Source organism: Mesoplodon bidens (assembly GCF_964165515.1).
Source record: "Mesoplodon bidens genome assembly, chromosome: 18".
Lineage (NCBI taxonomy): Eukaryota > Metazoa > Chordata > Mammalia > Artiodactyla > Ziphiidae > Mesoplodon > Mesoplodon bidens.
The window spans coordinates 49747709-49768877 of record NC_138175.1 but is presented as its reverse complement, the minus strand read 5'-3'; the positions used below and the strand labels follow the sequence as shown (position 1 = coordinate 49768877).

The 21169-nt window shown below is 51.1% G+C and overlaps 1 protein-coding gene across 2 annotated transcripts; it reads left to right on the top strand.

Annotated features, from left to right (window-relative positions):
* The first annotated feature begins 279 nt into the window (after nucleotides 1-279).
* Nucleotides 280-20125, top strand: PHLDB3 (pleckstrin homology like domain family B member 3). 2 transcript variants are annotated; one of them, XM_081216729.1, is made up of 16 exons: nucleotides 280-377; nucleotides 843-1206; nucleotides 1890-2072; nucleotides 2296-2433; nucleotides 5657-5785; nucleotides 6034-6195; nucleotides 7181-7291; nucleotides 7453-7536; nucleotides 7855-7965; nucleotides 13604-13703; nucleotides 13855-13945; nucleotides 14030-14117; nucleotides 14426-14482; nucleotides 17730-17949; nucleotides 18558-18643; nucleotides 19677-20125. In XM_081216729.1, exons 2-16 carry the CDS (start codon nucleotides 973-975, stop codon nucleotides 19809-19811), a joined length of 1929 nt encoding a protein of 642 aa, XP_081072855.1. In that variant the 5' UTR covers nucleotides 280-377; nucleotides 843-972; the 3' UTR covers nucleotides 19812-20125. The 2 variants fall into 2 exon arrangements, with proteins under 2 accessions (XP_081072855.1, XP_081072854.1); XM_081216728.1 differs by having other exon boundaries at nucleotides 13840-13945.
* The last annotated feature ends 1044 nt before the right edge of the window (nucleotides 20126-21169 follow it).

The window sequence follows — 21169 nt, the reverse complement described above, 5'->3', positions numbered from 1 at the left end:
GGGCTCATTAGAGGGGAGAGGCCCCTAGCTCCATTCCCCTCTTCCTTTCAGGATTCCCAGGGTCTGGACATTATACATAGGTAACCAAGGCGCCTGGCCCTCCAGGGGGGAGGAATGGGGGCGCTGGAGGCAGAGTTGGGGGGTCGTCATGCTGGGCTTTCCGAGAGTGGGGCCGGGATGGCCGGATGCTGCGGCTGCGGGCGGGGCAAAGCTGGTCGCTCCCTCCTCCCTCGAGAGCTGTTGGACCTGTTGTCCCCCCTCCACTTCCGGGCTGCTGGGAAGGAGGACAGAGTAGCCTCTCTCTCCTCCCTCACCTGTCTAGTGGGCAGAAACTGCAGCGCCGGAGCGCAGAAGGGAGCGCGCCGAAGCCTGAGCCGGTGAGGGGGCCGGGGCTTGGGTGGTGGAGGGGGCTGGCGTTCTGGAATCTACCTCCGGGAGGAGCCGAGGATTCAAGGCCCCTGGTTCGTCCAGAGAGGGAGACCAGGAGCCCCGACTCCTGGATCCCTCGCTGAGGCGGTAGGGGGCCCGCTCCCTTGCACAGTGGGGTCGGAGCTGAGCTGGGCTCCAGAGAGGACGCGGCGGAACCCGACTCCTGAGTCCGCGAAGGAGAAGGTGTTGGGGTCCCTTTAAAGTGGTCCAAGGGATCGTGCAGGGCTGCTGGGAGAGTACAAGGCTTGACACCTGGATAGCAGGGAGAAACCGGTAGGGGGCGGACTAGGACCCCGGACTCAAATTCTGGTCAAGCCTCCGGGGGAGTGACGCCCTAGGAGCCAGCGAACCCCGCCCCTAGAAACTCCAGGCCGCGCCTCCGGAATGCTCAGTCGCCTCCTTTGAACTCTTAGGCCCCGCCTCTGGAGCGCTCTCCAGAGCTTTCGGGCGGGGCCTTGAACCCTCCTGGGCCCCGCCCCCACGCTACCGGGCCACGCCCCCGAACTCCAGGCTCCGCCCACCCGACAGGAGTCCGCAGAGGCCATGGGGACACGGAGCAGCCCGGACGAGGGGACCCCGCCGCCCGCGGTCCCCGAGTGCGACGCGGAGGTCCTTTCTCAAGGGGCCGCCCAGCCCCGGGAGCTCCCCGAGGACTCCCGCGAGCAGGAGGTGCCCGAGGCCCCAGCAGAGCTTCCGAGCGGCCAAGGGGCAGAGCAGCAGACGGAGGAAGAGGAAGAAGTGGGAGAAGGCAGCAGCACGGAGAGCAGCCGCGATGCGGTGAGGGACCCGGAGGGCGAGAGCCACGGGGGGACCCAGAGAGACAGACCCAAACGGGTGACAGAGACACAGAGAGACAGGTATAGAAAGACCAGATAGACAGAGGCCCAGAGACAGGGAGAGTGAGAGACAAAGACCCAAAAGAGTTAGAGACACTGAAAGACCAGAGACAGAGACTCAGAGAGATGGGGATAGAGACACAGACAAAAACTCAGAAGCAAAGATGCTCAGAGAAACAGAAATAGAGACGGAGAAACCTTGAGAGGGGGAGATACTCCGAGGGAGAAAGAGAAATAGCGATTCAGAGACGGAAGACAGATACTGGGTCAGGAAGATGAAGCCCAGAGAAAAGGGGGAAAGACTCAAGGAGACCCGGGGGGAGAGAAAGAGATGCAGGACCTTCGAAGACGTGACGCCAAGAGAATGGGAACTGGATAATGAAAAAGAAACACCATCCTTGTGTCGGCTCTGTGCCCCTCCCCGGACTGCGAGCCCCTGGGCCACCTTCCGGGGCCGAGCGGTCCCCGGACCTGCACCTACCCCTCCTTGAATTAAAAGAACTTGGTGGTAGAGTTAAAAGCCGACTCAGACCGCCTGAGGGGATGTTTGGGATGGAGAACAGACCTATTTAGTGACTGCAGGGGCGAGTCCTCCCCAATTGACCACGCCCTCTTCAACCGCAGGTGGAGGCTTCGCCTTCCGTTCAGATCCCGGCCACGCCACCCGCAGCCTCTCAGGCTGTGGAAGAGGTGCGAGGGGCGGGGCGGCGGCCTCAAGCCCAGCAGTTGGAGGCACTGACTCGCGTGGCTTTGATGGAGCAGCGAGTGAGGGAGCTACAGCGTCAGAGGAAGGAACTGAGGATCCAGGTTAGGCTGCAGACCTCTTGGGAATTCTGCCTCCAGCTCTCGGGGAGCCCCGCAAGGCCAGACTCCCGGTCCTTTCCAACTGCGGGAGCCCAGCTCCATCCTCTCTCCGAATCCAGGAGTTACGATTCACAGGTCCCTCGTTCAGACCCAGGCGACCGAGCCCCCAGCCCCCTCCTACTCAGAGCCAGGCCTCTGGGTCCCAGTCCTTGTATTCTCTTCGCAGATGGAGGTGGAGGTGACCCTGCTTCGCGGTGAACTGGCTGGGGAGCGAGTGGCCGTCTGGCGCAAGGAGGAGCAGCTCTGGGAGCTGCTGGGGCAGCAGGTGGACTCAGAAAAGGGCGTCCAAGATCAGCGGGAACAGGTCTGTTTGCCTTGCTGGATCTTCCTCCTCAGTTTTCTTCCTTGTTGGACAGACATTCCTTGCGGTGCTTCTGGGCCCTGGGCCCTGAGGTTATCCCCATTCCCCAAAAGGGGATCCCTGGGCTGGGGGCAGGGCGGGGGGAGTGGGCCTATGCCTCTTCCTGTTTCCCTCCTCCCTCCTTGTCCATGACTTTGGGGCCTGACTCACCGGTTCATCTTCCTTTGCCCGATCTCTCTTTGCTCTTTAAATGTTATATTGTGAAAAACATCAAACCAACAAAAATAGAGTAGTCAGACGGGCTGCCAGGTGGCGTGCGCCCCAGCTTCAGCGGGGATTAATCCTCCATTCCTGTTTCCTATCCCCCAATTGGCTTCCCTGTCCCTAGTTTTGAAAGCCAATCCCAGACATCATATTGCCTGTAAATGCTTTAGTTCTTATCTTATAGATAAGAACTCCTTTTAAAAAACATTATCCTGGGCTTCCCTGGTGGCGCAGTGGTTGAGAGTCTGCCTGCCGATGCAGGGGACATGGGTTCGTGCCTCGGTCCACATGCTGCGGAGCGGCTGGACCCGTGAGCCATGGCCGCTGGGCCTGCACGTCCGGAGCCTGTGCTCTGCAACGGGAGAGGCCACAACAGTGAGAGGCCCGCGTACCGCAAAAAAAACAAAAACAAAAACATTATCCCTATATCATTATCACACCTGAAGAATTAATAAGTTCTTAATACCGTCTCATTTCCAGTCAGTTTTCATGGGTCTGAGATTGTCTCAAAAACAGTTAACAGTTGGCTGTTTGAATCCGGTCCCCCAAAGGCCAGTATATTGTAGTTGGTGAAATGCCTTGTGTGTGTTGTTTCACCTCTAATGGTCCCTGCCTACTGTACTATTTGTTGGAGAAACCAAGTCTTCTGTTCCATGGTCAGTGTGTGACCGGTTGCATGCCTGGGGTGTCCTTTATCTCATTTCTCTTCCTGGAAGCAGGTGGTTGGTTAGATGTAGAGGCTGGGTCAAATTCAGATGTGCTGTAGTGCTTCCTGTGTGCTGGGTCAGGGGGACATTGTCTCTGGTCCTCCAAACCTCAGTGAGGTCAGTCTGATCCCTTCGTAATAATTATTTACCTAAAGGCTTTAACATCCATTGGTGGTCATTGCTTGGACCAGTTGGCACTATAGGTTGGAAAATGGTAACTTTGTAATTCCATCAAACTCTCTCTTTGCCCTTATATATTGGAATTTCCTGGGGCTGGGTCCTGAGTCTTCATTTACTTCAAAGAGCCTATATTTCTCCCAGCCCTGATTTCTCTCTCAAAATGTAGACCTACGTGTCCCGCTTCCTAGGGTACTGGTTTCTAGATGCTCCTTCCTCCCCCAGGACCTGGGATTCCAGACCCCAGCCCCTCCTCCCTCTAACCCAGGAGTCCAGGCCCCCAGCCCCTCCTCCCTCTAACCCAGGAGTCCAGGCCCCCAGCCCCTCCTCCCTCTAACCCAGGAGTCCAGGCCCCCAGCCCCTCCTCCCTCAGACTCAGGAGTCTGGCCCCTTCTCATTCACCTTATCCAAAGTGGACCTCAGTAACTCCCTTTTCCACACTGTCCCTGTCTCACTGTCCCTTTGGCCACCAGGTCAGAGTCCTGAGCCTCGCTCTGCGTGCCTCCTTATCTCTCACCCCAAGCCTGTCGGTCACCATGTCCTGTTCTTTGTGCTCCCTGAACCTCTCTTTCTAGTCTGTCTCCTTTACATTTGCACTGCTCAGACATCACCTCACTCTCACTGCTTGGAGAACTCATGAAGGAGCTGGTCTCAACCCCTCAAGCCTATCTCCCAGAAGGATGATTCCACACCTAGATCCTTTCAATCCTTCCATGGCTCCCCATTGCCCCAGGATAAGGGCTCCTCAGCCTGGTGGGCCAAACCGAATGTGAGCTGCACCTTGCCTGCCTTTCCACTGTCATGTCCCACCTGTGCCCCCCATCTCTTCCCTCTATCCCACCTTCTCCCTTCTTGACCAGAGTCTGTCCCTGCACTTCCTGTACTTTTCAACTTCCATTCATTTGCTCCATGCTGTTCCCCTCTATCCAAAATGCCCTTCCAGCCCCCTCTATCTCCACCAGTCTAAATGCTCCCTGTTTGTTTGGTTTTTTTTTTTCCTTGCCACACCACACAGCATGTGGGATTTTAGTTCCCTGACTGGGGGTCAAACCCATGCCCCCTGTAATGAAGCATGGGGCCCTAACCACTGAACCGCCAGGGAATTCCCAAATACTCCCTGTTTTTTTGAGGCTCACCTTAAAATCCTCACATCCAGGAAGCCTAGGATTACCCCAGCAGAAGTTGCTCCCCGTGTTCTGGGTTCCCACAGTCTCTGTTTCACTGCCCTGATTGTCCCAGACTGTAACTGGCTGTGTCTCCTGCTGGAGCACAGGGCCCAGGTCAAACCCCCTTCTGGGTCCCCAGTATCAATCACCCAGCCTGGATATGTTTTGCATTCATTCCCTCATTCATTTTTTTTTAACTTATTTAATTGAAATGTAGTTGATTTACAATGTTGTGTTAATTTCTGCTGTACAGCAAAGTGATTCAGTTATACGTATATATATATATACATTCTTTATCATATTCTTTTCCATTATGGTTTATCACAGTATATTGAATATAGTTCTTTGTGCTATATAGTAGGACCTTGTTTTTTATCGATTCTGTATATAATAGTTTGCATCTGCTAACTCCAACTCCCAATCTATCCCTCCCCCATCTCCAACCCTGGCAACCACAAGTCTGTTCTCTATGTCCATGAGTCGGTTTCTGTTTCGTAGATTAGTTCATTTGTGTCATATTTTAGATTCCACATATAAGTGATATCATATGGTATTTGTCTTTCTCTTTCTGACTTACTTCACTTAGTATGATAATCTCTAGTTCCATTCGTGTTGCTGCAAATAGTGTTATTTCATTTTTTAATGGCTGAGTAATATTCCATCGTGTATAAATACACCACATCTTCCTTATCCATTCATCTGTCCCCTCATTCATTCCTTAAACAGCTGTTTACTTGACACCTGCCCTGGGTGGGCCTGTGTAAGTGTGAACCAGACAGACAGGGTCCCTGCCCTCATGGAGCCAACACCCCAGACAGGGAGGGATTTGAGATCTGGCTGGCCTGGCCCCCGCTGGCCTCTGTTTCCCTCCCTGTGCTCAGGCTGAGGCTAAGAGCCTGGTTGTTCATTCAGGAACAGAGGCACCTGAGCCAGGAGCGGGACCGTGTGGAGGGTCTTCGCCAGAGACTCCGGGAGGCCCAGGGGCAGCTCGACTTGCAGCCGGAAGACCAGCGTGAGCGGCTTCTGCAGGGAGTGCAGGAGGTGAGGGTCCGCTGGACCCACTCAGGGACCTGGTGTCCAGGCCACTCAGGACCCAGACATCCGGGCCCTCAGTCCTCTGCTTCCCCACCCACCTAGTAGCTCGGGCCCCAGCTCCCTAACCCCCAGGACTCTGGAATCTAGATCCTCAGCCCCCTCCTCCCTCATTGCCCAGGATTCCTGGCCCCAGCCCACTACCCTCCTGGTTCCTAGGGGTCCAGGCCTCCAGCCTTTTTGTGTTTCCCCCACAGATGAGGGAACAGCTGGATGTGGCCCAGCATGCCTACGAGGACCTGGAATTCCGGCAGCTGGAGCGGGAGAGCCAGTGGGAGGAGGAGGATTGGGACAGTCCCAGGGCCCGGGCACTGGACCCCAAGGTCCAGGAGCTCCAGGCCAGCGTGATGCAGCACAGGGTGAGTCGGGCTGGGCTAGCCCTGCCTCCCTCGCCGTTGCCCTCTGTCTTCTCTGCTTCCTCCTTTGTTCTCGTGTCTTCCCTGTGTCACGTACTTCAAAGTAGTAATGACAGTTGCTGACATTTATTGAGCATCTACCATGTGCTGGGCACGATCCTAAATGTTTCACGCGTATTGAGTCATTGAATCCTTACAACAATCCTGGGAGACATGTCTTAATATTTTTTCCTATTTTATAAGTGAAGAAACTCAAGGTCAAGGTGCTCAAGTAATCTTTTCCAAGGTCACTTAGTTCATAAAGGACAGCGCTGGGATCTGAACCCACTAGGTCTCCGCCACTAGGCTCCCTGCCTCTCAAGTCCTCATCCCAAATGATGCCTCACTAGTCCTTTCTGGGGGCTTCACATTCAAGGGTCTGACAAGTCCCACTGGAGAAAGCGACATTTTGACTGTATTTAATACAAAGGTTCCCAGGGTTTTGGATGAGAAAGTTCTAATGTGGGTCTCCTTTTCCCGCCTCTATTTCTGGATCTTCTTCCTGTCACTGTCTCTTTTCCCATTTCTGTCTCACGGCTTCTGTCTGTTTCTGTTCTGTTTCTGTCTTGTCCCTGCATCTCTGTCTTTTGGGGTCTGTCTTGGTTCTTCTTTTCTGTATCTCTTCTGGTTTGTCTCTGTCTTTCCCTTTCTTTCTCTCTCTGTTCTTGGCAACGGTGACTTTCTCTGGGTCTCCGTCTTCCTCGGTCTCTGGATTTTGGATCCTCCATCCCTCCAACTCACTTCAAGTCTCTCTGGACCCCGCAAAGGGGAGGAGGACACCACGGAGGTTAACTCGAAGTCCCCCACCCCCTCCCAGGCACCCCAATGCCAGGGTCTCTGTCATGGGGTGGAGCAAGCCCCAAGCTCTCAAGGAGGACCTGATTCTGTGGGAACCAGCCCAGGGACCCTGGGGCAGCTGAGTAACCAGGGCTCTGGGGTTGCCCTGCAGCGCCGGATCCAGGTCTTGGAGGAGCAGCTCAAGTCACTGGGGGAGCAGATGGCAGCTGAGAGCCGGGAGCTGAGCCAGAAGAAGGAGGAGGCCCTTCAGGCCCTGACCCAGGTAAGTTCACCCCAGGCACCTGTCCTACTTTCCTCACTTCCCCCTGGGGCATCCCATTGCCTCCCTGCACCCCAGATGTCTCCTGGCATCAGGGAGAGCTGCTGGGATGGCCCTTTGTGACCCTGAGGTGCGGCGGCCGTTGATGTCTTGCTCCCCTGTAGGAACGGAGCAGGCTGCTCAAGCTCAATTGCCTTCAGGGAAACCCTGGCAGGGACTTCTCTGAGCCCAACCAGGCCCTCACCAAGGTATGGGGATTTCATGTGCCTGTCACCCCCCTCCTCCCTCAGACCCGGGAGTCCAGGCCCCCTGCCCCCTTCTCCCTTGGGATCCACGATTCTCAACCCCTAATCCCTTTTCCCCCTGGGACCCAGGAGGTCCAACCTCCAGGTCCTCCTCCTCAGGGAACCAGCCATTTCTGCCCATAGTCCTCCCTCCCTGAGACCACATTTCAGCTCTCTTGGGACCTTGAGCCTTTGTTTTTCCATCCAAGAAATGGGCTGGCTCTGGAGGCACGGGCCAGAGCATCCTTCCAGCGGCGAGCCACCCCACCTGTTCTCATGCAGCTCCTGTTCACCCAGAAGACAGACCACCAGTTGCTGGTTCTCCAGGACCCCACTGCTCACGCTGCGGCCGCCACCTCTTCCTGCCTCTTCTCCGTTCACAGCTCCCTCCAGGTGCCCCCCCAATGCCTCGTCACCACGGCTCTCCCCGGGTCTCGCTGGTAACTGTGGCTTTCTCTGCAGTGGGCCTGGGGGAGAGGGAAGGCTGATCAAGTGGTATTAATGTTTATCAGCCTCCAGCTTTATTATTCGTTTTCTTTCTTATGCCTAACACCCCACCCCTCCCCTGGAGAAATGGGGCTGTGCCCACCCAGGTGTAAATTTTAAAAGCCACCCAACAGGGCATATTGATAAGAAGGCCTCCTCTCCCCACCCCACTGGCCCCTGGCTCCCTCCCCAAAAGCAGGGCAGCTACTTTTTTCTTGAATATCCTTTCTTCCAGATCTTCTTAAAGCCGGGGATCCCAGCTTATTAATGGGTTAAAACATTTATTAAGTATGTTGCTACCAACTTTTCTTTTTTTAATATTTATTTATTTATTTTGGCTGCACCGGGTCTTAGTTGCGGCCCGCGGGATCTTTGTTGCAGAATGTGGGATCTTTTTTAGTTGTGGCATGCGGACTCTTAGTTGCAGCCTACAGGATCTAGTTCCCCGACCAGGGATGGAACCCAGGGATGGAACCTGGGCCCCCAGCATTGGGAGTGTGGAGTGTGTCACCCACTGGACCACCAAGGAAGTTTGGCTACCAACTTTTAAAATGAAATAGAGTAGACAGTGGCAGAGTGCTATGTGTGAGGTAGGGGTGAATAGTCAATGAAAAGAGTTTTGTTTCAGTCGTGTGGATAGAGGGCCAGCGCTTAGAAATTGGGAGCTCTTGTTCTATCTGTAAATGTTTTTTTCAGAAACATGTCTATTAGCTACTAGTTGGCTTTTATTTTCTAGCTTAAGACTCTGTTGTGGAGATTGTTTTCCACTGATACATTTAGAGCTGCCGCTTCCTTTTCAGTGGATCTGTAATTATGATATAAACAATAACAATCATAATGACAGTTAACATTTGTGGAGTCTTCATAGCGTGCCAGGCACTGTTTCAAATGCCTCACGTGGATTCACTCATTTAGTCTTTGCAACAACTCTACAAGTTGGGTTCTTCTTTCCATTTTATAGATGAAGAAACTGAGGCAGAAAGGGGAAGTTTCTTAACCAGCTAGTATGTGGCAGAGCTGGGATTTGAACCCAGGCACTCTGTTTTCAGAGCCTATGCTCTGAACCACTCTGAGCTCCTGTGTGGCACACAGTTCTACTGTGCGGAGGCACTGAGCCAGCCCCCCCTCTGAGGATAGTGATTGGAGCTTTTTTGCAGTTTAAGCAATGCTGTTATGAAGATCCATGTATGTGTGTCTTTGTACCCACAATAATAATAACAAATTAATATCAATTATTATCTAATTAATTATATTGTCATAATATTTAATTGTTTATATTGTCTAATATAATATGCAACATTATCTTATTAATGAATATTAACAATATTCATATTAATATTAATCTTAAGAGCTTAATGTAGGCCAGGGTCTGCTCAAAGCCATCTTATGCCTTTGAGCCACATGAAGTTGCTATTATTTGGAGGTGAGAAACCGTCAAATACTGACAGTTTGAAGTGCTTCAACCTAATGTATATTATATTATTGTATACTAATAATATATTATATAATTATTGTTTCATGGATATACAATTCAATAATATACATTACATATTCATGAAATTTTATGTATATATAATTTTATTTTTTGCTCAGAAGAACCTACAGAAGTAGGTCCTATTATTATCTGGGTAAAGGGTTAGCAGTGCTTTTGTAACTTTCTAGCTGGAAGCTTGATAAAGGTGGATTGTCAGCTGTGTTGCCAGGCAACGTGACTTAGGGTAAATATGACCCTTATAAGTAAATTGCATATCTATAAATACTTGGTGGGAAGCTGGGTCCATTCCTATAGAGGTGTTACCTGAGTCATTGACTCCTGTGTACATGGAACTTCTAAGGCCAGGTGGACCCTGTACCCACCGGCGTGGATCCCATACCCACCTTGCACCTGGGTGTCACCTGGGAGCCAGACACTGACCCCTGGATGCTGGTGGCCGTGCTGGGCACTCTTTTGTGTGTTTTGCATGAGGTCACTTATTGAATCCTCGCATCAGCCATGGCAGGGCAGCAGGACGTTGCTCACTTTACAGAGGGAGAATCTCCCTGAGAAGAGCCGTGACTTACCAGAGTCACACACCCAGCTAAGCAGCAGAGCTAGGTTTGAAGCCAGGCTGCCTGTTTCCACAGCCTGTGCCTTTCGGGAGATGAGGATTTCTCAGGGATCCTTCAGAACCTAAGTGGGTGACTGGTTAGCTCCAGCTCAGAGGGAGCGACCAGGGACCTCGGGATACACGAGGAGCCCAGGGAGTGTTTATTTACTCAGCCAGATAAACAGTAAACAAGTGGATAAATGAATGCAGGGATTAACAAATGACTCCTCCTTGCCCCTTCCTGTCTCTCCCTCCAAGTCCTATTAAATCCTTCTCAAATTCTATACCTTCTTGCCAGGATCATGTGATGACTAAGAGTACCTTGGGTTCCAGTACCTGTTCTGCTACTTCCTAGCTGGCTGACCTTAGACACAGCTCTGTGCCTCAATTTACTTAGCTGCAAAATGGGAATAATAACAGCATTCATTGGTTAAGGCATTAAAACTCGTAGTGTGATGCCTGGCACATAACAGGTGCTCAGTAATGTGGGCACCTGTTACTCTGATTAGAGTTATATTGATTGGTATTATTGTAATTATTATCATTCTTATTCCACCCACTCCCACCCTCATTTCTGGTTTTAGTGACCCTATACCAGCCTCCTCACTGATTTTCTCTATTTTAGTTCTTGTCTCCCAATAATTTATTCCCCAAACAACAGCCAGAGTGATCTTCATCCCTCCTACTTCAGTTCTTCCCACCAAAAGCCTTCCATGATTCCCCCAGTCTCCTCACCATGGCCCACAAGTCCCTGTGTGGTCTGACCCCTGCCCACCTCTCGCCATCCCCCTCCCTGTACTGACTGCTCAGCTGCAGGAGCACTGACCCACCAGCACTCCATACTTGTTCCTCCCTCAGGGCCTTTGCACTTGCTGATCCTGCCACCTGGAACACCCTTCCCCTCAGTCTCCCCTGGCCAACTTTTTTTTTGTGTGGCCCTGCCACAGGGCTCGTGAGATCTTAGTTCCCTGACTAGGGATCGAAGCCAGGCCCTTGGCAATGAAAGCCCGGAGTCCTAACCGCTGGACTCTCAGGGAATTTCCCCTGGCCAGCTCTTATCTTTTGGGCCTTAGGTTCAGCGTTCAGAAGGCTGTTCCTGATCTTCCAGTTGGAAGGTGATCCTTTTTTATATCACCCTTTTATAACACACTCTTCACTCACAGCAATTTCTGATGATACACTTATTTGTACGATGGCTCATTCAGTTCCTACAATGTCAGCGCCGTGGTGACAAGGCTTTGGTTTCTCTTACCCATCTTTTCCCTCAGTGCCAACAATCTAAGGTCTCTCAGCTGGGGAGTGCTGGGAATATCAGTTGAAGGAAGGAAAGAGTGAAGAACCACAGGAACTTGGGACTCGGTTTCCTCTTTGTGAAGCAGAGGGAAACTTTCCCGACTCCCAGGGCTTTTATAAGCTTAAGTGGGTCTGCCGAGGGCCAAGTACACTGTTAGGCACTTGATAAATATTGGTCACTATTCTAAAAACGTTTTAAAATAATACGAACTAGAAAATCACATCCAGGGGGTCCCTGGCGGTCCAGTGGTTAGGACTCCGAGCTTCTACTGGAGGGGAACTGAGATCCCACATGCCGGGTGGTGCAGCCAAAGAAAAAAAAAAAAGAGGGACTTATTTGGTTACCCAAGGATATGGTTTTTGTAAGAAATGCAGGGAAAATGCTTGATGGTTTCACTTCATTCTCCTGTCTTCAGAATAGAGTTGGTTCTCCTGCATCCTCCAAGGTGACCAATTCAATTTTTATTTTAGTATTATTATTAACTTGTGGTTACGTATATTTGAGCAGTGAGTATCCCTACTGGTGTTCAAATTATGCAAGGTATTTATTTTTATTATCCAGGCAGAGTTTTTGCTGTTTTTTTCTTTAAGAGATGATTTCAGTTTTCTGTCTTTATTACTCTCAAATAATTTTGTTTTCATTTTTTGGTAGTTTTTTTATTTTGAAATGATTTAAGACTTACAGAAATTGCAGGAATAGTAAAAAGAATTCCTGCATACCTGTCACCCAGATTCTGTGATTAACATTTTACCACATTTGACATTTGCTTTCTTATTCTCTCTCTGTACACACCCACCCACATACACACACACAGTTTATTCTTTTCTGAAGCATGATTCCCCTTTACCCCTAAATACTTCTACTTTTATTACCTAAGGTCAAGGCCATTCTCGTACATAACAACAGTACAGCAATCACATTCATTCAGGAAGCTACCATTGAGACAACGTTATTCAAGTCCACAGATGTGATTCATATTTTTGCCAGTTGTCCCACAAATGTTTTTCTTTTAAGCAAAAAACAAAAAAAGAAAAAAAAATTTTTTTTCTGATCTAGGAACACAGGTTGCATTTGGTTATCATGTTTATTATTATTACTTTTTAAACTAATATTCCTTTTATTCCAAGCTCAAAGGTCATGGGAGGATATTCAGAGACAAGACCTTTCCCACCATTGTTTTCATCCACACAGTTCACCTCCCAGGGGTGGCCAGGGTTACTAGTGTCTCCCATCTTCCCAGAGATCCTCTGTATTTAAACAGTCATGTATACACTTTCCCCCTCTTTTTATGCGTAGGTGGTATTCTCTTTGCACTGTTCCATACTTGCTTTTATCTTGGATGTTATTCTGTCTGATATAAACAGCATCCTCCTCCTTTTCATGCGCTTTGGAGTTTTCCTCCATGCAGATGATCCCTAGTTTATCCCTGCCTCCTTTTGATGGGCACTTAGGTGGTCTCTGGGCATCTGTGGGGATTAACCTTGCAATCAGGTCATTTTGCACGTCTGAGTGTCTCCACAGATATAGCCCTAAAAGTGGAATTGGGGCTCAAAGGTACCTATGCATTTGTCATTTTGATTTTTTTTTCTGTTTTTGTTTGTTTTTCTTTTTCTTTTTCTTTTTTTTTTCATTGACTTTAAAAAAAGAGCCAAACTGGGCTCCATAACGGTTGTTCCAATAAAATGGCCCCCAGCATTGTGGGAGCGCACCTGGGTTTCGCACACTCCCACCAACACTGCGGGCTTTTGGGGTTTTTTTTAACAGTTTTATCAAGATATATAGTTCACCTGTGCTACAATTCACCCGTTTAAAGCGTACAATTCAGGGGTTTTTAGTATAGTCACTGAGTTGTGCAATCACCACAATCAATTTTAGAACATATTCATTATCCCTAAAGAAACCTCATACCCTTTAGCCATCACCCCTCAATTCCCCTCCTCCCAGGCCCTGGAAACCGCTAACCCACTTCCTGTCTCCCTGGACCTGCCCATTCTGGATGTTACACTGTGTGGCCCTTTGTGACTGGCTGCTTTCACTCAGCATCACGTTTACAGTGGCTTTTTGATCTGTGCCAGTGAGATAGTGGTTTTACTTGGCGGTTCTCCAACTTCATGGTGGAGACTGAGCATCTTTTCCTGTGTGCGGGGGCTTTGTGTGTTTTCAGGGCTCCATTGGCCTCCAGAGGACTGGAAGCCTGCCCCGGAAGAGGGGAGAGAGAGTGAGCCAGAGGGGATCCCCCCGGCCTCTGTCCTTCTATTGTACCGGTGAGTACGTACCCCTCCCCTGCGTAGGCTCTTCCCCCATTAACCACCCTCCTGCAGCACAGGATGGAGGAACCTGGATGCCTCTGTTGGGGGAGAGGTGGAGGGGCTTAGACAAGGGAGCATCCCAGCCCTCCAGCCCTTCTCCCCGCAGGAGCCCTGGAGGCCTCGGCCCTCCCGCCCTCAGCCAGAGACTCCGGGAGACACCCCCTCTATCAACTGCTGAACTGTGGCCCAAGAAATAGGTGAGACATCAGGGAGAAGGTGGGGAGATGGTGGGAAGAGGTCGGGCTGCTGTAACCTGTGCCGTCTCTGTTCTCTGCTCCCAGTTGTGGAGCCCTCTACCCGGACATCGCCCGAATGGAACAGCTCCTGCGGCAGGCTGTGGCAGAGAGGGAGCGGCTGCTCCAGGCCAGGGTGAGACGGCAGCCCCTCCCTCCTCCCTCAGCCCCTCCCTCCTCCCTTAGCCCCAGCATCCAGGCCCCCGGCCCCTCCCCCTTCAGACCCAGGATCCAGGTCCCCGGCCCCTCCCCCCTCAGACCCAGGATCCAGACCCCCCGCCCCTCCCCCCTCAGACCCAGGATCCAGACCCCCGGCCCCTCCCCCCTCAGACCCAGGATCCAGACCCCCTGACCCCTCCTCCCTCAGGACCCAGGAACCCAGTACGTTTTCCCCACTTATTATTGGTTAGCATTCCCGTTGATGCTTTCTTTCTGCACTCACAGGAAGGGACAAGAAGGACCACGGAAGGTGCCTCAGACCCGCCTGTACCTGCCATCATGGTCAGTCCCGCCCCTAACCCTCCCCCACCACTACTCCCCTGGTCTGTCTTGCCCCCCTGGCCTCTGCCCTGTCTTATCTCACCCTATCGGCTCCTCCAACGGCTCAGGAAAGTATCCTGGGCTTGGCAAGCGGAAGGGGAACTCGAAAGGCCTAGTTCCTGTTCCCATCAGGGTCGCCTGTATTCATGGCATGTCCTCGGGGGACAGGCTCCATGCTCTGTGCCTGGGTTCCCTCTTCTGTAAGTGGGTGCCGGTGTCAGAGAGTCAGCAGGTGCTGCAGAATGAGGGTAACCACGTGCTGGGGCTTTGAAATATTACTTGAATTTTTGTTTTATTTATTTGATTCTTTTAAAAAACTTCTGATTATAGAAATATTCAAGCATATTCAAAGGTAATAAACCTCCATGTACCCACCCACCATGCAGCTCTAGTGATCATCAATATTGAATCTTGTTTTACCTACCAACTTTGTTGTACTGAATCCTCACCTAATTCCCACTCTGCAGTGGAATATTTTAAAGCAGATTCCAGACATTGTACCATTTCATCCATATCTCACTATGTATCTCCAATAGATAAGTTTTTTTTTAACATAACAAAAATTCCACTGTCATAGTTTATGAGATTATTAATAATTCTGCAGCTTTCTGATACATGATCCGTATTCACATTTCCCTAATTGTCTCCAAAATGTCTTTTTATAGCTGGTTATTTGAATCTGGATCCAAACAAAGCATGCACCCTGCATTTAGTTAAAACGTCTTTTAAATCCCTGAGATAGAGTCCTCCCTTCCTGCTTTAAAAAATGCCATTAACTTGTGGGAAAAGTCACTTATCCTGTAGAGTTTCTCACACTCTGGATTTAGCTGACAGCTCCTTATTAAAATTTTATTTCTACCTACACTAAGAACATGAATACTTTTTGTTATAACAAACACTTCAGAATTGGGGAAAGTGAAGTTCCCCTCAGCTTACCTCCGGAAGTGCAGGTGTTTTCTATCGCAGAGAAGCGTTCAAATCTTTTTTTTTAATACTTTCCTACATACACCGATCAAACCATATTTGGTGAATTTATTTTCCTTGTAATCGAGCACATCATTCCCAACCTGCTTTTGGTTCTCTCAACCATTTGGCCTTTTCTTACTCATTTCAACCCAGTATTTACAGAGGACCTACTGTGTGGTAGGCCCTGGATTATATAGCAGTGACCAAAGTGACAATCTCTGCCCTTGGAGAAGCTGGCGTTTAGAAGGGGAGAGAGACAAAAAGCAGCGTCAATAAGTAAGATAAGTAGCACGTCAGATGCTGATAAGAGTTCGGGAATAAAATAAATTGGGAAGGGCAGTGGAGCCTTCGGGAATACAATAAATTGGGAAGGGCAGTGGAGCCTTCGGGAATACAATAAATTGGGAAGGGCAGTGGAGCCTTCGGGAATACAATAAATTGGGAAGGGCAGTGGAGCCTCCTGGTTGTCAGGCATAAGCTCTGCCTCTAAAAATGAAGCCCTCCTGCTGTGTAGCATCATCATTTATTAAACGGTTCCCTGTTGACTGCACTGTCCCCCCCACCCCACCCCCTTACAGCTCAAGCTGCCTTCTTGTGCCCGTGAGCAAGTGTGTCTCCGGGATTCGCACCTGGAAGTGGAATCACCAGGTCAGGGAGCCTGACAGCAGCGAGCTCATCCATGAAACGGCCCCATGTGGAGGGTGCTGTGATAACCGCTGAGTTTCAGTGTAGGGAAACTGAGGCTCCGAGAGGGGCAGGCGTTCCATGGAGGTGACACGGGTGGGCAGTGGGGGAGCTAACAGTCCCAAGCCCATCCCTGCTGTCCTGGATTGGGGCCCGGCTCCACCACATCCTACCTGGGTGACCTTGGTGAGTCACTTCCTCTCTAGAAGTCTCAGTTTCCTCGTCTGTCAAATGGGGGCAATAATGGGTTGTCTTGGAGAGGCAACAAGGTGATCACTTGGCACAGTGCCGGCCACAGAGTGGGACCTTCCATACGTGGTGATCAGTAGTGTTACCGCGTGGATTTGGTGAGATGACCCAGTGGGTGCCCTTTTAAGCACCCCCTCCCCTCCTGTGCATTCCCCCGCTCTTCCCCATTTCCCCTCCTCCTCATTCTCCCCTGTCTCCATCCAATGAGTCTCACCTCTGTTTCTCATCCATTCTTGCTTTGGCCTTGCTTCAGTGTTTTCAGCCCTTGATACTCAGAGTGTGGTCTATGGACCAGCAGCATTGGCGTCTCTGTTCCCTGGGAGCTTGTTAGACGTGCAGAACCTCACCCTCACCCCAGACCCCCACCCCGGAATGACTGAATCCCAGGCTGCATTTTAACAAAATCCCTAGGGGGTCCCCTTGCATGCTGAAGTCTGAGGCCTCAGTTTGACCACAGGGGTCATACTGTTCTTTGCAGGGATCATTTGGGAAGCATAGGTGTGATCAGGCGAGGCCTTGTAACAGTAGACACTTTGATCACCTTCATTCTTCTCCCCTTTATGGCCTCCTGAGATGACACTCTGCCTGGGGAGTCCTGGCTTGTCAGCTCTGGCTGTGTGACTTGGGCCTAGTGACTTAACCTCTCGGACTCTTGGTTTCCACATCTGTAAAATGGGGACAATGATGTACTTACCCCTTGAAGAGGGTTTGAGGGGACACAGAGATTATACCTATAAAATGTTTTGTTAGCACAGGTAATAATCAGTAATTTCATCACAACAAGAGTAATATCAATAACAATAATAATAATAGTGGAGACAGTGCTCTCATTTATTGATCACTCACTGTCTGGTCCCTGTTTTACAGAGACAGTAGATGAGGGTCCCACCGGGGTCCATCACTTCTCTAACACATCTCAGGTGTTTCAGGGTAAGCACTAGGGTCAGGAAGACCTGAGTTTGCCACCCAGCTCTGCCACTTAGAAGCTCTGTGTGACCTCGGGTGGATTATTTTCTCTCTCTGTACTTCAGTGTGCTCATCTGAAAAATGGGGCTCCTAGTAGCCCTGACCCAAGGGTGGCCGTGGGGAGTCAAGGAATGGATGCTGGTAAAGCCCCGGGAAGAGTGTCAGTTAATCACTTTAGCTGTTGGAAATATTATCTTGATCCTCATTGTTAATGAAAGGCTGTGCCGGGCCTTACACTTGAGCTACTCTGACCAGCACCCCTCGTGGGGGGGGGGGGGCGTCCAGGCTGCAGGACCTGGCCCCGCCCCCATGAAGCCACTGCCCCCTTCTCTTGCTTTCCCAGGCCCCGCCCACAGCCCCATCCCGCCCTCCTGGCCCTCCGGTCTTGGATCTCCGGCAACACCTGGAAGGCTGGGGCCACAACCCGGCGAGCTGCCCGCACATACGGGTGTCCGGGGGCCACTGCCACGGACCCCTGGTGAAGATGGGGGGCCGCATCAAGACCTGGAAGAAGCGGTGGTTCTGCTTTGACCGCCAGGCCCGCCGCCTGGCCTACTACACGGGTAAGCCCACCCTGGCTGCCTTGGGACCCGGGCCCCCAGGACCCTGGAAGAAACCACAACAGACTTTCACCCCAGAAACCTAGGAGTCCCACCCTCAGCCCCCTTCTCTCTTAGGCCCACGAGTCTGGATCCCCAGCCCCTTTCCCCTTTAGTGACCCAGCCCTCCTCAGTAACATGGGTAACAGTTTTGTACCACTCTGGATCCCCAGACCCCATTTTCCTAAGATACCCTAGAGGAGCATTGTCAGTGCCCAGCCCCCAAATCTAGGGTTCCAGGCCCCTCCTCCTTCCTCTCTAGGAGAATCAATGATGCTGAGTCTCTCCTTGAGTCCCTGCCCTTCTCAGGGGCCAAGGCACTAGGGCACCTAGGATTCCAGCTCCCCAGACCTCATTCTCCGGTCTCGTCCAGTCACCACACCAGTCTCCCACCTAGTCTCCCGTCAACATGCACTCACCTCCCAACCACGGTACTTTAGGGACCCACAGACTCTGTCACCATGTTCCTCACCCCAACCCCAGTCTCGGGACTTGGGCCCAGTGACTCCCCTGCTCCCCCCACCATACACACCTCTCACTGGCTCTGTTTCTCCCTCACCTCCCTCCATCAGACAAAGAAGAGACCAAGCTCAAAGGCGTCATCTACTTCCAGGCCATTGAGGAAGTCTACTACGACCACTTACGCTGTGCCTTCAAGGTGAAGCCCCTGCTTGGTGCTGCTCTGCCCTCCTGGTTGGAGCCCCAGCTGTCAAGCCTGATCTTATCCCTGGGAAAGGCCACCCACAGCCCCTACTCCATCCAGTGGTACTCCATCCAGCACAGGAAACCAACAGATCATTTCACTGCAGGGACCAAAAATTAAGAGCTTAGTCTCTGGCTCTCAGCCCACTGATATTTTTCTTGGAACAAAAGTTTTAGAGCAGAAATTTGGCAAACGCAGATGCCAAGTTGAGAATAAATGTCTGAATTGGGCAGGGTGAGGACTGAGGCAGCCTGGGAGCATCTAAAGGAGACGATCATTCGTTAGCATCTGCCCATGATTGCCAAATGGTGAGGGGCCCCATGGTGTCATATCATATTTATTTTTCCCCAGAGCACGCAGGAATTGGAACTTTTATAAAAATAAAAGTGCAGTGCCAGAAACTGATACAATGTTTAGAAAGCTCTGGAGAGCAACTGTGGCTTTTTAGAGCTTAGGCTGGAATCCAAGCTGTGGGACATCAGGAAAGTGACTTCGGTTCTCCAGCCTTAGTTTTCTCACCTGCAGAATCGGCACTCTTCAGCCCATTTCTTCAGAGTTGAGAAGGTTAGAAGCAGATAATGGACATAAAGGATTTACCTAATTCAGGGTTGGCAAGTAGGTACTCAATAAATAGGTTGTAGACACTAGGTTTTTCCCAGTTACAAACCAGGGGGAACCTAGATTTTGGGGAGAGGGGAAATTTGAATGTCTGTATTTCTAATATAGGAGAAGGTAGGCTGGGGGATTGGGACATGGGTCCGTCCTCTTTTTGAATTCCTCTTGCTCCCATAATTCTAAGCGCCTTCCTGTGTTAATTCATTTAATCCTCATAACCCAACGAAGTAGGTAGCATCATTTAGGAAGACAGATGGGGAAACATTCAGGGAGCCTAAATAACTTGCCCAACCCCACAAAGCCTATCAATAGCAAGGCTGGGATTCCAACTAGGGTGGACTCATAACCATCTCTACTCTGCTTCTTATTCCAGAGCCCGAACCCTCGCCTAACGTTCTGTGTCAAAACCTACGAACGCCTTTTCTACATGGTGGCGCCAAGCCCAGAAGCCATGCGCATCTGGATGGACGTCATCGTGACAGCGGCGGATGAGAACCACGCCCCCTGAGTGAACAGACCCTCTCAGGGGGACTTCCCAGCGAGGCTCTGCCCCGCACGCGCTGCCTCGAAGCCACGCCCACTGCTGGAAATCCTGGGCCAGCCCCTTTGGAGCTCTCCCGGGAATTTTGTGGGCTCTGGGGCACGGCAGGTCTGAGCTGCGCAGTTCTGGGCTGTAGGTGTCTTCCCCGGACGGGAAGCCAGCCGCTGAGGCTCTGCCCCGGGTGGGAGGAAGGTTACGGGGGCGGGAAGGAACTATTTATTGGTGCTCCTGTGATACCGAATTAAACTTGGAGGAAAAACAGTGGTTACTGCTGAGGTTCCCAGCACAGGCGTACGGGACCCCTCGACCCCTAGGCAGGACATCTGAGTTACGGGTACTTCGGAGACCATGCATCCTTTAGCTGTTCTACCCTTTAGGAATGGAGACCTTCAACCCCAAGGTCATGGCTGGGAGGGGCGGGGGTGTGGGGAGGCATGCGTCCTTTAGTCTTATGGCAATTTTGTTTTTTCAGTTTGTGGGCCCGCCTGCTTCCACCCTTTTGGACCTGACTGGGCTATTGCCCTCCAGGCCATGACATATGTTATTCCCTCTGCCCTTCCCTTAACCACCTAGCTTCTTATTCTTCGCGTCTTAATTGGGATGTCCCCTCCTTCAGGAAGCCCTTCCAGACTCCCTCAGCTGGATCAAGTACCCCCCTTTGAGCCCTCCTGTCCCATTCCTGAACATCGTGGGTCATCACTGGTGATGGATCTATGTCCTGACAGACTGGGAGCTCCATGAGGGCAGAGCCAGGGCTGTCCTGGTCATGGCTGTGTCCCCAGCAACAGAGGGCACGTTTCATCCCATGAAAGTGAAGAAAAAAAAACAAACTATCCTTTCACCTGTCGGTCTTTATGTAATGTTCCCTTTGCTAAGTCACCTTTACCCACTGCACCCTACTCATCATTTAGGTCATAGCTCAGATGTTTCCTTCTCCAGGAAGCCTTCCCTGATTCTCCTGGCTGAGTCAGATGCTCCCTCTGGGCTTTGCATCCCAGCCCTGATCACTCTGCCTGCTCCTTCCCCATTATGGCTTTGACTACTCTGGGTCATCCGTGTGTTTGATGGGTGTGTTTCCCGTGCTGGGCGGGAGCCCCAGGAGGCAGGGGTTGGGCTATTTCCATCACTACTGAGTCCTTGGCACACAGCAAATGGCCTGTAGGCAAACTAGTTGTTGAGGGAATAAATTGATAAGAAAGACGCTGAGGATGGGGTGATGGTGAACGACAGGCATAGAACTTTTCATCATTTACATCTCACCTAAGGTGTCCCCTCCTTCAGGAAGCTCTCCCTGATCCCTGGTGGGCTTCCGCAGTCCCCTGAGC

Excerpts from the sequence above, each read along its gene's own strand:
- PHLDB3 (XM_081216728.1), top strand. The coding sequence starts at position 973 with ATGGGGACACGGAGCAGCCCGGACGAGGGGACCCCGCCGCCCGCGGTC. Across the intron at positions 2,073-2,295 it reads GGAAGGAACTGAGGATCCAG|ATGGAGGTGGAGGTGACCCT; the intron begins GTTAGGCTGCAG and ends TTCTCTTCGCAG. Across the intron at positions 13,946-14,029 it reads AACTGTGGCCCAAGAAATAG|TTGTGGAGCCCTCTACCCGG; the intron begins GTGAGACATCAG and ends CTCTGCTCCCAG.